The sequence below is a fragment of the Arvicanthis niloticus genome, chromosome 17 (genome assembly GCF_011762505.2).
Source record: "Arvicanthis niloticus isolate mArvNil1 chromosome 17, mArvNil1.pat.X, whole genome shotgun sequence".
Classification (NCBI taxonomy): domain Eukaryota; kingdom Metazoa; phylum Chordata; class Mammalia; order Rodentia; family Muridae; genus Arvicanthis; species Arvicanthis niloticus.
This window is the reverse complement of record NC_047674.1, coordinates 40,845,293-40,860,672: the sequence shown is the minus strand read 5'-3', so window position 1 is coordinate 40,860,672 and position 15,380 is coordinate 40,845,293. Positions and strand designations below refer to the sequence as shown.

General features: G+C 37.1%; 1 protein-coding gene and 1 non-coding gene across 4 annotated transcripts in view; one reads left to right on the top strand and one right to left on the bottom strand.

Moving 5' to 3' along the window:
* Adgrb3 (adhesion G protein-coupled receptor B3) overlaps positions 1-15,380 on the bottom strand; it is a 676,641-nt gene that overhangs the window by 333,893 nt on the left and 327,368 nt on the right. For all 3 annotated transcript variants that reach the window (XM_076915135.1, XM_034521545.2, XM_076915134.1), the window contains exons 11-12: positions 12,091-12,159; positions 9,733-9,841 (exon numbers count right to left, since the gene is read on the bottom strand). In XM_076915135.1, coding sequence (XP_076771250.1) covers positions 9,733-9,841; positions 12,091-12,159 — 178 coding nt within the window. The remainder of the gene's footprint in view (positions 1-9,732; positions 9,842-12,090; positions 12,160-15,380) is intronic.
* On the top strand, positions 3,904-4,007 carry LOC117722813 (U6 spliceosomal RNA). The gene has a single exon (XR_004608582.1). It is a non-coding gene; the product is annotated as a U6 spliceosomal RNA (small nuclear RNA).

Genomic DNA, 15,380 nt, shown 5'->3' with positions numbered 1-15,380 from the left:
AATCCAGTCAAATGTGTTCCCAATCTCCCTTCATGTTTCTTCTTTGGCAGCCTTGCTTTCATGGTCATGCACAGTTTCTTCAACATTCTTAGAGTACTGCCATACTTCAATATACAATGCACTTGGGTGCACCATGGTGTTTGTTCCATTCGAAATGCTCTGCCTTCACATGCCACTGTAGTTCAGATTCTCCCTGAGCCTTTATGCCATTTTGACTATTTGGTCAGAATGCCTTTACTGACCTTTCATCATTAAATGGGATCCCTGTCTTCACTCTGTATTTCAAAACCCGGTAGATTGCTTTATTTCTCTTCCTAGCAATTATAACCATTGGGCATATTGGATGGTATTTGCTTGACATGTGTCTCATTAATATGAAACATAAATTTCACAATTCCACAAGAGCAAGAGTTTTGTCAAATGCATTCACTGACAGAGCCTGAGAACCAAGAACAGAACATGACATGTAGTTAATGAGAGACCGAGATGGTATAAAGTGAATTAGATATGTGGATCATTAATAACCAACTGTACTGGCCCTGGGAAACACTTAAATTGGGGTTCTTAGCTAGATGCACTAGAGCTTACCTGTAAGCCCTTGGTTGTTTGTATTACTTATAAACCCAGAAAATTTGACAAAAAAAAAAAATTGTGCATTAAGCTACCCATTGTTTCTATTCCTAGACATTTGGAATAAGTGGATAAGTCAATATTCTGTAATAATTCATATTAAATAAAACCAAAATAATCAAATAATTCAGTGCTGATATCATTCAATGTCTTAGTTTCAAAAGACTTTTGAAGTACTTTCTCAACAGCAGCTGTATGAATGTACTACAAAGAGAAACTAGTTATTTCATATTTTTTCTTTTTGACATAAGGAAAATTACTTATTTCACGTGTCTAGGGAGACTGGTAGAGGGCTAGGAGGTGAGTAAGAGCCTTATGTGTTCACCCCCACCCCTCTTTAGCTAACTGAACTGATGTCAGTAATACAAAATATGCAAATTTCTCTATTTGGGGGGCTTGGCGTCAATGTGTGTGTTGTTAAGAAAGAAAGTTGAACAAGTGAAGCAAAAGCTACACAGTGAGAGGGGAAACTCAGCTTAGAAGGAGAAGCCAGGCCTTGGTCACAGCCTGCAGCATCAGATTGAACTGTTGGTCCTCCTCAATTGAGGATCAAGATATTATACGAAAGTGGTTATCAGATTACACTGTAAAATTTAAAAATGGCAGAATTTCTGTTGATAAAAAGGCATTGTGGAAGGGAAAAATGTTAAAATTGTATGTCTTTATTCAGGTTCAATTCAGAAGGATGATTGTTCATTCAGAAAAGCACAGTAGTCTTTATTTCTAAATCAAGAATAAGCCATGATATTTAACTTAACAAAGAAAAATATGTATTTACTTTAGTGTATGTGAGACACCTACTCTACTGGTGTCCTGGGGAAGAAATGGAGCTACATTTTCAAGAACCGTGTACTTCAGGAACAACACTTGAAATTCCTTACAGTTGAGAATCCGAACATTCAGTATTTGAAGATATTGTCAGGCTTAAAACCATTCCCTGCTTGTCTGACATTGAGTCCTTCCTAAGAACGGTTGTGGCACAGTAGAATGTGGTGTACTTCTTGCAGACAACTGAATCAATACTTAAGGATATGACCACGGAAGCCACCCAGAACATGAAAATTTATGCCCTGTTTACTGTGTCTGTACTTTTTCTTAAAAATTTAAGGTCATGCCATCAATAATTACATATTTAAAAACACCTGTAACACTAAACTTATTAGAGGTAAATATTAATATATGCATTATTTTGAAATGTTCTCTGTGGTGTTCATTATTTGACAGTAACTCTTTTTCCATTTTCAGGCAATGCTTGTACAAACTAACTCTAACCATTCATTCTCTGACACCTGCCCCAATTATTGTCAGAGTTTGTGGCTCGTCATTTTCTCTACCTTTTATATCACAATGCTGTCTTGATCATTGAAAACACATACACAGTTGCAACCCTTATTTCTGTGTGGTTGATCACTATCTATGTTTATTGATTCAAGTTTTGCACTAACATACAAGGTCTCATTCTTGGTTGTCACTTGGGGATAGGCCTTTTCAAAATATCAATATGTGAAAGATGGTTTCAAATGCTTTCAGAATAAAGAATCGTCTCGATTTCTCCCTGTACCAGTTATGGAATCCAATCAATTCCAACCTCAGAGAGAATCTCAAATTCATTCTCACATTTGGATTTTACTCATACTTTACTAATTCAGTTCTTCATTATGCCACACACTGATTGCAGTTAAGAGCCCTTTATCTCCATTCACACTAATTATGTTTGCAGTCTTTCCCAGTAGCTGTAGCTCCATTTTCTGTTCTAAGAGCTTCCCTACCAGGGCAGGGTTCTTACCAAGTCAAGCTTCAGAGATTCTAAATTGTCCTTATCATTCAGAAACTTGTCTCATAATGGTTCTCATATTTTTCTTTACTTCCATAAATAGTGATGTTGGTTTTTTTAAATATCAAAACAAAGTGCTTATATTTTAAACACAATCTCAACCTAGACATTTATCTGTCTTAGTGTTCTCTGTGCTGCTGTGATAAGATATTCTGATCTAAAGCATCTTAGGAAACAAAGGGTTTATTGTAGTTTAAAATTCCAATTTGTAGTCTACAACTGATGGAAGTCAAGGCAGGAGCCCATGTGGTTTTTGAAGGCACACTTAGTTGCTGTTCTACAGAGCCCTAACTCTGACAAAGAAACTCACTCCATAGCCAAAGAAATGTAACAGGAACCAGAGGATGCTGCATGCTGGATGGCTGGCAGGGAGTCATAAGCTTATAGACCTTTCTTATACAGTTCAGGACCTGCTGTCTAGGGAATAGTGCCATTCTGTGACATCCTACATCAAATAAAAAAATGATGAACCTTACAGTGTGTGTGTGCCCGTGCGTGTGCACTCATACACACACACACACACACACACACCACACACACACACACACACACACACACACACACAGACACACACATTCACAGACATCCCTAACTGCAATCTGATAGAGGTAATTCTTCAACTAAGATTGTCTTCCCAGATAATTTTTAAATGTAACAAGTTTTTGCTGCAGAGGTTTATTTCTTCTCTTTTATATGTATTCACGTGGTCCTGAGTATATGTGTATGAACCATATATGCATGCAGATACCCGTGAAGCCAGAAGAGGGCATTGATTCTCTAAAGCTGGAGTTATAAATAAAGGAATAGTTTTAAAGCTAGGCAAGGCATCTCTTTATCATCTTTGATAAAAACAATGGTGTGCAATGTAACCATCTGCTTGCTAATTGCTTTCTTTCATCTTGAATGGCAAAAAACCTCATCAAATCTTCAAAGTCTATCATAAATGATCAAATGATTCTTTCTTTAGAAATTTTTCTTTTTTTTCTCATTCTTTTTTATTGTATAATTTAATGTTTTGAACACTAACTGAAGCAAAGTAGTCTTGAAATACAAACATACCTTAAATAGTTCATTTTTAGCACTTGGTTTTCATGGCGCATGCAAAGCATACAAAGTATTTATTTGTTTATGTATTTTTTTAAGATTTAAAAAAATATGTGTGGATACTTTGTCTGCATTTATATCTATGCACACATGGATGTCTGGTGCCCAAAAATGCCAGAAGAGGTCATTTGCACTAGTGAAGCCAATCTCATAGAAAACTGAGAAAAATTATTAATTTGCTTAGTTAGTAATAATTTTATTTTTTTAAAACTGAATGTAACCCATAAGCTAACAACATTTAACTTATTACTGATCTTTGGATTCAGGTCAACAAATACATTTCTAGTTCTAAGTCAAAAAGTAAAACAACTAATTATAATGAATAGACTATTCTTGTGCATGCTTCGGCAACACATACATTACAATTGGAATGATGTAAAGATTAGCTTGGCCCCTCAGTCAGGATGACACATACATTTGATAATTGCTCCATATTAAAAATAAATAAATAAACTAGTCTTCATAAGATGAGTAAATTTAATACATTACTTGAAGTTATTGTGAAAATTACATTTTAAGTGAGTGTTGAGCTGACACATGAAATTTCCTGGGGGAGAAGTAAAATTTACTTTTCGCTTAACTCCCTTTATAGAATTATTTTTCCCAATGGCACATTAAAGGTGTGGATATACATCTTTTGAAAAATTAGCTATATTTAGATATTCTCTTTACATTCTCCCAATCATATAAGTTTTAGAAAAGTATAAATCTTCATTTGCTAGCCAGTGATATTCATGGAGACATGTTCTTTTTTTAATTGAAGATGTGTTGAAACATTTTACTGAAATTGTTTTGGAAGAAAACTATTGCAAGGCATATTGGCTGTTTTGCCACCGAGCTAATTAGAACATGCAACCTTTTTCTCTTGATAAATTAAGGCCATTATTTTAAGCATAACCTATCTTTCTCAGCCTTAAGACTATCATTTTCAACTTTAAGACTCTCATTTTCAAAAGTAAGGTTTAGAAATCAGTTAATACATTAAGGGTTCTAAATTCTGGCACATCATTCCAGAACATTCAGCATTAACCCATATGATGCAATTTGATGCTAGTAGGTAAACCTTGGAAAATCCCTGTTGGTACAGGATAGCTCCCAGTTACAGCCACCAAACTACAATAAGAGTCTAGGCAGTACTTGGAGGCAAATCAGTGATACATAAGATTTCATATCAGTGGTCAGCCAGTAATTTGGGATTTTTATATTGTAAATAAGATATACAAAACATTCCACCATATAATAGTAGTAAAACAAGATAAATGTATCAAATAAGTATTTACTTATGTTTCAATTCTGGACATTATACTTTGCTGCTAATGAAACTAATACTATAGATAATTTGATATGTTATCATTCTGAAATAGCCTATATTAAGCCAAAATTTAAACATACTTGATGAGTAATTACCTTTGGTGCCTTGCGATGGTTCTCAGCCTTTCTAATGCTGTGACGATATATTACAGCTCCTTATGTTGCAATGACCTCCAACCATAAAATTATTCTTTTTTACTTTATAACTAATTTTGCCACTGTTATGAATCATAATATAAATATCTATGCTTTCTGATAGTCTCAGGTAACTCCTGCAAAAGAGTCATTCTAGCCCCAAAGTGGCCATGACTCACTGCTTTACAGTAATTTAAAATATCTGATATTGATCTAATAACACACTTTATTATTTTGTTTTTAGAAGTGCCTTATGTAGGTCTTCAACCCTTCAGACCAGTTCTGAGATTAGTAATAATAATCACACCTTATTACCCAGAGCTCCATTGTCTTTATATGAAGATAATTCTGCCATGGCAAATAGAAGAAAATCTTTCTGAATCACAGTAAAAGTTAGGCTAGGAAGTATTAAGGAAATAATAAAACTTTAATCCGTCATGAAATCAATTTGTATAATAATGGAGAAGACAATTTCTTTGTTCTTTACTAATTTTTATCTTTAGAGAGAAATATGCCATTTGCTTAATGCAGTTATTGTTGACTCAGCAGAAAACACGGTGTGAGGGTTTTGCTGCTCATAAGAATCTCATGAAATGCAATGGTAACAGCAAGAAAAAGAGGTGCAGTTTTTTGTGTGTATTTATCATTTTAGACTCCACAACAGAGATCTGAGTAATCTATGGCATCCTGGAAGGTATTTCAGAAAACCCCAGCAGTGGCACGATCACATGTCCTTGAGAAGCACTCTGCAATGTTTCACAGAAACTTAACACGTTCAAAATACTTAGTAAGGAAGTGACTCAATAGCCTGTACATAACGCATGGGAGACAATGAGGTTCCATTGTTTTTATTTTAAGTCACTTATGCATAATATTCTAAATTATATTTGATAGATAGCAAGGAACAGTTGGCAAATGAGAACAAAATACGACTATATTAACCTCTACATAAACGTGTACAAAAACACACAGTGGGCCCATGGACATTTACGTAGATTCATGCAGAGGGAAGCATCAGTGAGAGTGTGCATACATGCATGCATTTGTGTATGTGTGTGTGTGTGTGTGTGTGTGAGTGTGTGTGTGTAATTATGTATTGACCACTTTCTTTACATTTCTTTACATTTTTACTCCTGGTTGGAGGAGGAAAGATTCTAAGACTCAGGAAGTCAATGAAACTTACAAGGTTAAGGGAAAGCAAAAACTGTTAAGACTCAGGATAATTATAAGGTTACAATTTTCAAAAGCCTCGCCATAAGGTTATATATGCTGCAGGTATATCCTGCAGAAAGGCGTGGTCTCCTGTAGAGACACCTGCAGGTTGTACAGAGTTCTGGGAACTTTTCACGACTATGGTTCCCAAAATGTGGGCTTTTCAGTTATGCACCTGCCTTTGATGACCCTCCAAGTGACCTCTCCCCCACATTTTTGCAAGCAAGCCCAGTAAACTCAGTGGCTCACTGAGTTGTACTTTCACGGAACACCTTTCAAGCCTGTCATTGGGTCCTATCTCAGTTGGAATGACACTTGTTCATGTGTCTTCAGGAAAAGTTATGCAGCACAAGTGAAATCTGAGCAGGGAATTTACTGAACCAAGGATAAGTTTGGGAAGAACAGTTGCATGGTTCCTAAAACGGGTGAGAAGGCATGAACTTAAGGCTGGAATGGTCAGAGACAATATTCTCATATGTAATCATACCTTTCCCTTTGTGACATGGGGTACACATCTCCTTACTGTGGTGGCAGGTATATGCACCTTGCCATGTTATTACATTCAATTGGCATATACAGAACTGAGAGCAGAGCACTCTGGGATGGGTAGGTCCCATGATCACTATCTTCATCTATGTGGTATTGAGATTCTCATTCAATGACAAGGATAGCCTCCAAATGACCCCTAAACTAGGAAATATATTGTAATCCCTGGAGACATTATACAGGATTTGAGATTATAAGCAGGTTTGGTAGCAACTGCAGAGGCATTCCTTTGGGTGACAGAAGATGTTTGCAACTGAGGCTCCTGTTTCTGTCTTGAAAGAACTTGTATACATACACAAGGAAAGAAGTACAAATGGCAAACAGATGTGGAGATACTATGTCTATGCCTTAGTTTTTGGTTCAGGAGGAAGGATATAGAAACCAGAGGATGAGATGGATGGATGGCTTGCTGTTTCTTATTGTCACTACATGTAAAGGTAAAAATGTACAAGTTATATCTGTACTAAAGAGTCCATTGTGGGATGCTTACACATGGAATCTTGGGGAAAAAATCTGATAGAGATAGATATTAAAGTGATAGAAGATATCTCTTGTCTGATCTTAGTATAAAAAGGGAAAATTCGTGATCCAATGCACAAACTTGGACCTTCCAAATAGTCCAGTATAGGAAACCATAATCATTGTTTGGATTGTGAAAGGCTATTGAACAAAAAAAACACACAGTTTTAAAGTTTGGCTCATATGCTTGTGAGATGTAGCTGCAGATGGGATCAGTCTAAGTGCCATGGGGAAGAGAAGTGGAATAATGCAAATTACTCATGTCTCACTGACACAAAAGCTGCAGAATCAAGGGCACTATGAGGGAAATTATTCCCTGACAGAGTGGCTCATAAAAGCCATTAGAGATAGTTAGTTCTGGCCAGTCGAGGTCACCAAGAGTAGCAGGAACTGGATGATAATGGGAGAAAAAACATTAGTGAGCAAAATGTGCATGTTACAGGGGGTGTTTGATGCCCAGTTCCTCTGGTTTAATAGAAATGTGGTCTTAAGAGAATAAAAACGTTAATTCATCAGAGCCCTTAAGACTTGAATGATGCTTCCGTGGCCTTACTCCACAGTGTCACAGGATCTGATCCTTATAAGGTAGGGGAGTCTCTGGCCGATGTGGACAATGTAGAGTTGTGTATAAGCTGAGTTTATAAAGCACTAAAGTAGATGAAAATTAAAGATATAGAAAGAAAAACAGACAGTGGAGACTATCAAAGTTACTCAAAAGCAAATGTGACAAGATGTTCACTGAGCTGGAGTATATTTAAGACAGATGTCTTGAAGGGACACTTTAGCTGCCATGTATGGCCAGTGGACAGTTTGCAGCCAGAGTGCACTACCTGGAGCTTCTCAGATTCTAGGATACAGCTCCAGCTGTGGGAGGAACGAGATAGGTCATAGCCTTGCTTCCCCTTAATCCTGATGTATCTTCAGCAGCATATGCTCCCTGTCATGTGTGTTAGGAATGAAAATATATGTAGTAGACACCTGGTTGTACCCCAGAACAAGAAGGCACAAGAGGGGTGCTAGTGGAGAGTGACTGGGCATCACAGAGGGCTAGACTTACACCACTAGATCTAACAATGTTCTCCTGATAAAGCAACTAAGATAAGTGATGGTGCACTGAATCTAGAATTTTCTTTTTACCTTTGTCCTTCTAAATCCCCAAACACATTGACATCTGTTTAAAATGGCAATGGTTATCCTGCAATTCTGGCCATACTCTCTAAAGTGTTTCATTATATAATGCTAACCTTTACGTGTTTTACAAATTTGGAACAGTTTAGAAGAACAGTGAAAACAAAAAAATTGAAGAGTTTGAAAAAAGTCACACTGTGTGGCTAGAAAATGAAACTCACAGGAGGCCTGAGGTTTCTGGGTAAAGTTCTGGTTCTTATTAGTATCATACCTTCCCTGAATCCATGGAAACCACAAAGGTCCTTGAGATACATGTTGGTTGCATAGTAGAATTAGATTGTAAATTCTTATTGCTAGAGACACTTTTATTTGGTTTTAGGACATGGCGAAATTAAGTTGTAACTGATACAAAGCCTTTTCCCTTTGGAGGGTTATGTGTTATTTTCAGTCTAGAGTGGTAACTACATGGCAATCATAACTGTCTAAGATGCTGAGAATAACTTCATATTGGGCAGCTTGGTACTTCCATGTTCACTCAAAATAGGGGGAAAAACAATGAGACATCCAAATCACCCCTTTCAATGTTCAAGGATCACCATGGGGGAGTAGTTAGAAGCAGTATGAGACCCTGGGCAGAAATCTTAAGTGGGCATTTGTGTCAAATTGAAACCTGGAGAGAAGAGAAAGGAGGGAGGAAGGGAGATCATAAGACTTAGGTAGTTAATGTACCTTACAAGACTGAGGAATGTGAGGATCTTTACACAACGTAAAAAGCTAAGAATGTTTTAAGACTCAAGAGACCTCTTCTTTGGGTTATATTCATTAGGCAAACACCCAGGGTGAAACAGGAAACGTTTTAGTGGAATTGCCTGCAAGTTGGGAAGGGAACTCTAGGCAAGCTGCTTTCATAAGTTGTCATCTGTGCTGGGGTAGGTCTTTCAGTGATGCTGCACCTTTAAATTACCCATGCTCTCCTAAGTAATCTCTTATAAGTACATCTAGGAAACAGATTCGTTTACTAAATTAGATTTGGGGGAAATAATTTTGTTTTGTTCTGCAGTTAGTACCCTACCTGGGGTGAATGGATGTTTGGTTATCTCTCCCTAAGGAAAGCCATGTAATAGTACACATTTAAATGGGGGTAGGTATTTAATGTACATGGGACTTGGTCTATCTAAAACACAACCAGTAAATTTCCATATTTCTTCACTTACACCTAAAGATAATAATCAAGAACATTACACTTGGAACATGTGGCACAAACTCTGGCATTTAATTTCAATAAAGTTTTGAGGAATACTCCTATTTCTTACCTACATTTCCAGTCATTAGGTATGAATTTTGAAAGTCCATCATCCCCATTCCAACAATGTGTATAAAATCTTCAATCACCTGCATTAACTCTATTGAGCCTGGATAAATCTAGAAAAATAAGAGCAGTAAAACTTGATAAAAAGTTCATATAATGAGACACATAACTAGAAAAGTAAGATAAATGTCCACAGCTGGAATCATCTATTAGCTATTAATTAATTAATAAAGTAGCTATCTATTAAAATGAATAGTGGAATCTGATACCAGGTGTCACACAGAAAGAGCTTTGGAAGTGACAAGATACACTAATTAATCACTCCAGAAGTTCAAGAAAACTCCCAAAATAGCTGTTGGATTGTCTGTACACAAATAACATAACTTTATATTTTCATAAAAAAAACATGGCTTACATAAGAAAACAGTGAAATTGGACTCTTCATTTCTAGCTTAATATCCATACAGAGAAACATGTGTTGTAAGTATCTGTGAGAAACATTTATTTCTAATAATTTTATTAGTTGTTGTATGAACAACATTAGGAATAATTGTAGGGTTATAATCATGGCTATGATGTAAATAATTTACATATAGACATAAAAGAAACAAACCTATGTATGTTCTTTCACTTTAGAAGGCTACATTTTTAGAAGGGTCTTTATATAAATACAGTTTGAGTCTTTTTAACTGGGGTTGTGAATGACCAGTGGGCATGGCGTGCGTGGCTGTTTTTCAGAAATGTGCTTTGTTTGCAAAATTCTGATGTCAGAGTTATTTATTTGGTTTACTAAATTCACATTGAGATCTATTTTCAAGATTGTTCTTGTTAAGTTTACTTCTCAAAGATAGACAGAGATCACAAGAATTATTTTTGGTAAATTTTAAACACCCTTTCCTTTTTTTTTTATTTTAAGAAATCACCTTTTGTGTCATGCATGCTTACCACGTGGCTGTAATTACTTTTAGTAAGAGGTACAAAATAACCTCTTTTAAAATTTCAAACCATCACTTAAAAAACACCGTTAAGGACCATTCCAATTGAGAATATAGTATAAAAACAGGAATAGAACTAATCCTAAATCACAACTAAACATACAGAGTATACATTCCTGATTTCTCTATTGACAAGAATGCCTGATACCATTAATTATTTGCTCACGTGACATCCCGGTAAAGAACACCATGTGATGAATTCCTGCCTTGTCTTAAACACAATATCACAGAATATCATACATCCATTCTAAATGCACCCCTAATTAATAGTCTCTAGTATTCTGGAAGGATGTGCTGGGCTCCGGCAGCTATATTCTAGGTGAAGACACCACTTCCTCACAGCGAGGGAACACAGCTGCCCTCCATATGAAGGCCAAGGACAAGTGTATAATTCAAAGGAGCAGAAGAAGATAGAGCAAAGTTTGAAACGAAAAGGTGATTTTTCCCCCCTTGTATTGGCCAGAAGCACAGAATTGGTACCCGATAATGAGGATGACCATGCTGTGCTATTTATGGCTATCCTATCATAACTGGAATAAAGGGCATGTCTCACTTCTGAAGGCCTCAGCTGTGAGCATAAAAAAGGGAGAAGATGGTTTAGTTCAGTAACTTCAGTAAATTCTCGTCCTGTTTCTCAAGAGTTTGATTGTAATTGAGCTTGGGATTTTTGTAAACCAGAAACCTTAAGGAAGTTTCATGCTCAGATATATTAAATTCCCATAGTAATTTTAAAACATGACACTTCCTCTTTGTTCATATTTGTTCACTTGTAAATCCCCCTTTCTGTTTTAGGAAGAGAGTCTTACAGTACATACGTTAGTATACCATGAGAGGGCAAAGCATTTGTAAACAGGCCAAGTTAGTACAAAGCTCTCTAACAGATAAGGCACGGCAGAGAGGTAAACTTCAATATGATTGTTTATAAGAGTTTATGTTAAAAACTGAATAAGAATCCACATCTGTATACAAGAGGCAGATTCTGTGGAGCATGAATGAAATGCAGTTGATTTTCTGATTAGTAAATAGTGCATCACTTCTATTGAGATATATTCTCTTAAATTGTCTTGTTTTCCATTGTCTATACACCAGAAAGACGTCTACTGCTAATTACATTGCAATCACATATTTGTTTCTGGAAGTTGCAAATTAGCTAAACATGCTCAGTCTTTTCATATGCTCACACAAAATTTCTTCCATGGGCTGATATTCTAAACGATGACTTGATTTCTGTTCAATGATTAAAAGGTACGGAATGATTCCCAAGATCATTTTATACTCTCGGAGAATCAAACTATTGGCTGTTAATGTGTTTTAAAAACCATATCTAGCTAACTTTGTCATCGATTGTAAAATAATACCATCCTCACCTGTTGTGCGTCTTCCCATTTCTCTTTGTTTTCTTCATCGAGAAGGTTGCTAACTATTTGAAAGAAGTTCTGTAAATTAAATTAAATAAGGATTTAGTATTATAAGTGAGAATGTACTTTGTGAAACACCCATTTGGAATGATTCTGTCATATGACTGTCTGCAGCATCACTTTAGATCCCGACACATTCTTGATCTTTATCACCAATACAGACGCAGATATTCACAGCCAACCACTGGACTGAACATAAGGACCCTGCTGGAGGTGTTAGAGGAAGGACTGAAGAAGCTGAACCACTTTGCAACCCAAAAGGAAGAACAACAAAACCAACTAACCCTCCAGGGACTAAACCACCAGTCAAAGAGTACACATGGAGAGACCCATGGCTCCAGCTGCATATGTATCAGAGGATGGCATTGATGGGCATCAATGGGATGGGAGGCCCTTGGTCCTGTGGAGGTTCAATGCCCCAGTGTAGGGGAGTGCTAGGGCAGTGAGGTGGGATCTCTTGTACTGGTGTATTACAAGTTATTTTGTTAATGGCAAACCAGGACTGCTCTCTCACTGTTTCTAATAACAGTGTACTTAGACCAGGACAATGGGCAAGCCTGACCTAGGCTCCTCAGTTGAAGGCTTGCTCTGCCTTTTCCAAGCTATGGTGTTTTTGCTTTCCAACAAACCACTGAAAAGTGTAAAGAAACATTTAAAATTTCTAGCACAAAGAACATGTACTTTTTGAATCACTTGTTTGTATCCCTGACTTGGTTTTGCATGGATCAACATGTAACATACATGATCATTTTAAAGTTCTAAATCCTTGTCCAGCATCCTCAGTGATAATTGCAAAAGACCTCTTGGTTTTGAAATCTTCATCTAGTATTAGGCGAATGATGGTCTGGTTTTTTTATTTCTAAGCAGACAAGCTCATTCTGAGGTTCATTTCTCATTCAACGTGAGCACATTGACATATTTCATTCAGTTCCATTCTGCTGCTGACAATTGCATATGTGATGCATCACCAGAAAGTCTTATCTGAGTTCTCACATTATGCCGTGCCATCAAGATACACAAGTCAGTAGAAGAGATAGTACCCATTGAAGTGTAACCTGAGACCTACATTGTGTCCAGTAAAGTCAGGATACAAAGATGGTGGCTGCTTGGTTGTATCCTTAGTTGCTTCCGTCATTATACTCTATCTAACTGGTCTTTAGGTGATTAAACAGGCACATTGCAGCATGCCGAATCACTAGCTTAGGACAGGACTCCCTTGTGGGTAGAAATAATATTAATTCATCGGTTTTGTTTGTCTTCTCCACATACAGCTTTTCAAAACAAGCATTTGCTCTCATCGCTAATAAAATCACCTGGGTGTTTTTAGATGAAAAACAAGGCAGCTTCCTTTCCTCTTCTGTGGTTTGAAGTTGTTAGTATCTATATTTAATTGGCCTATTTGTGCTATTTATTTTAATAGTTCTTGGCAATCACATGGTTGGAACCTGTTTATAGTTGTAACCTTTGTGAAAGTTCTAGAATATTTTATGCAACTGTTGGGGGCTGACGACTGTCTGCTTTAAACCCATTTTCAACTCACTTAACCTTTCAGTACTACCTGCCATTTTTACCACTTAAAATTCCTTGCTTGGAGTGTTAACATTTTAAGGGCTTAGTCCATTGAGCTGTAACTCTACCTATGGGCAGAAAGAATTAACCTTCAGAGTTCTTCAATTGCCTATGGCTGGTTAACTCGGTAGGGGACAGAGAGCTAATGAGGCAAATGTTGTAGGTTTCATCCCTGTGCATACAAGATGGCTATGTTGAGGTCCTTGACCTCGGTTTGCATCTTAATCCCTCCAGCTCTCATGCAAAATGCATACTGCTGCTAACAAGAGACACTGAGAGGAAGAGGGAAGCAATTTGTGCAAATGCAGCTCCATTTCTGGAAAAAAAAAAAAACACTTCACAAAGCATGTTTTTCTGACAGTGGGTCAGTGACTTCTTGCTCTACACAGAGGCCACTGCGTGCACACACACACACACACACACACACACACACACACACACACACACAGGATTCCTTGAAGAAAATAATGAATTCAGTGTTCTCCCCTTTTAAATAACCAAAGGACAAGTATAAAAACATGAATTATTAACCCGAGTCTTAAACTAAACAAGCATAGAATGTAGCAGACATTTTGTATTGTTTTTCAGGAACAATAAATGGATCCTTATCGAATCAAAGTAGGAAGGCAGCTCAGATTAAACTTCTCCTGTGATCTCATTGCTGATTGTATTTCAGAATAATCGATAGCTCTTTTCTGACTAATGCAGGCCATGTAGGACACAATAGGATGAGTTAAACCTCATCATCTAGAGTGGTGTGGAAGATATCTTTGAGAAAAATGAGTCCTTTTGTGTGTGTGTGTGTGTGTGTGTGTGCATAGGTTGTCCTGAAAACTGACTCATAGAAGTCATCCAGTGAAGTTCAAAATTAAAGGAAAGAGTTACATCTAGATAATAATGTCAGTGGTGGGCAGGGGCACTTTGCCTGGGACTGCTTAGATGTGCTATCCTTGGGCCTTTACTGAAACTTTGATCTTATTTCAGGGCACTGGAAACTTAGGAAGTTTTCTGGAACTCACTGCCCCTCCTCCACTCATACCCACATCAAAGAAATTGCTGTTCTTTTTTTTTTCCTTCCTTCCTTCCTTCCTTCTTTCCTTCCTTCCTTCCTTCCTTCCTTCCTTTTTTTCCCTCCTTCCTATTTTTGCCTGATTAATTGATCTATTGAGGACAGTTACTCAGGTCTTGCTTATTGAAGTTGTCAGGGCCCGTGCTGTCTCTGGTAACAAGGATGTCCAAGTGCTGTCCTTAGATTAGATGAAAAATACAACCAAGACTTCCAACAAAGGTTCCTTCTGAAGCTCAGGCAGGAGAGCTTGCAGGGCATCTCTACCCAGGCATACCTTCTCACTTATAGAACACATCTGGATCATATGTACAGTTCGCTCAGCAAAAGAATGGCTTTGGACAGCTATCAAATGGAAACCCAGATATCAACGTAAACGTGGCCTAAGACTGAAGATAGGGATATCACTAGTTATGCTTTACTGCCTAACAGTGACTACTAGAGGGACAAGGGAAAGAGATATAGGGATGGAAAGGTGAGGAAAGATAGAGAAAGCAAGTGGAAGTATATTTACTTATGAAAACGGTATGTATTGAATGATTTTTCTCTCTATTGTGTATGGTACTGAGGATTATTAAAGGTGAATAAGACATACATGGAGTGC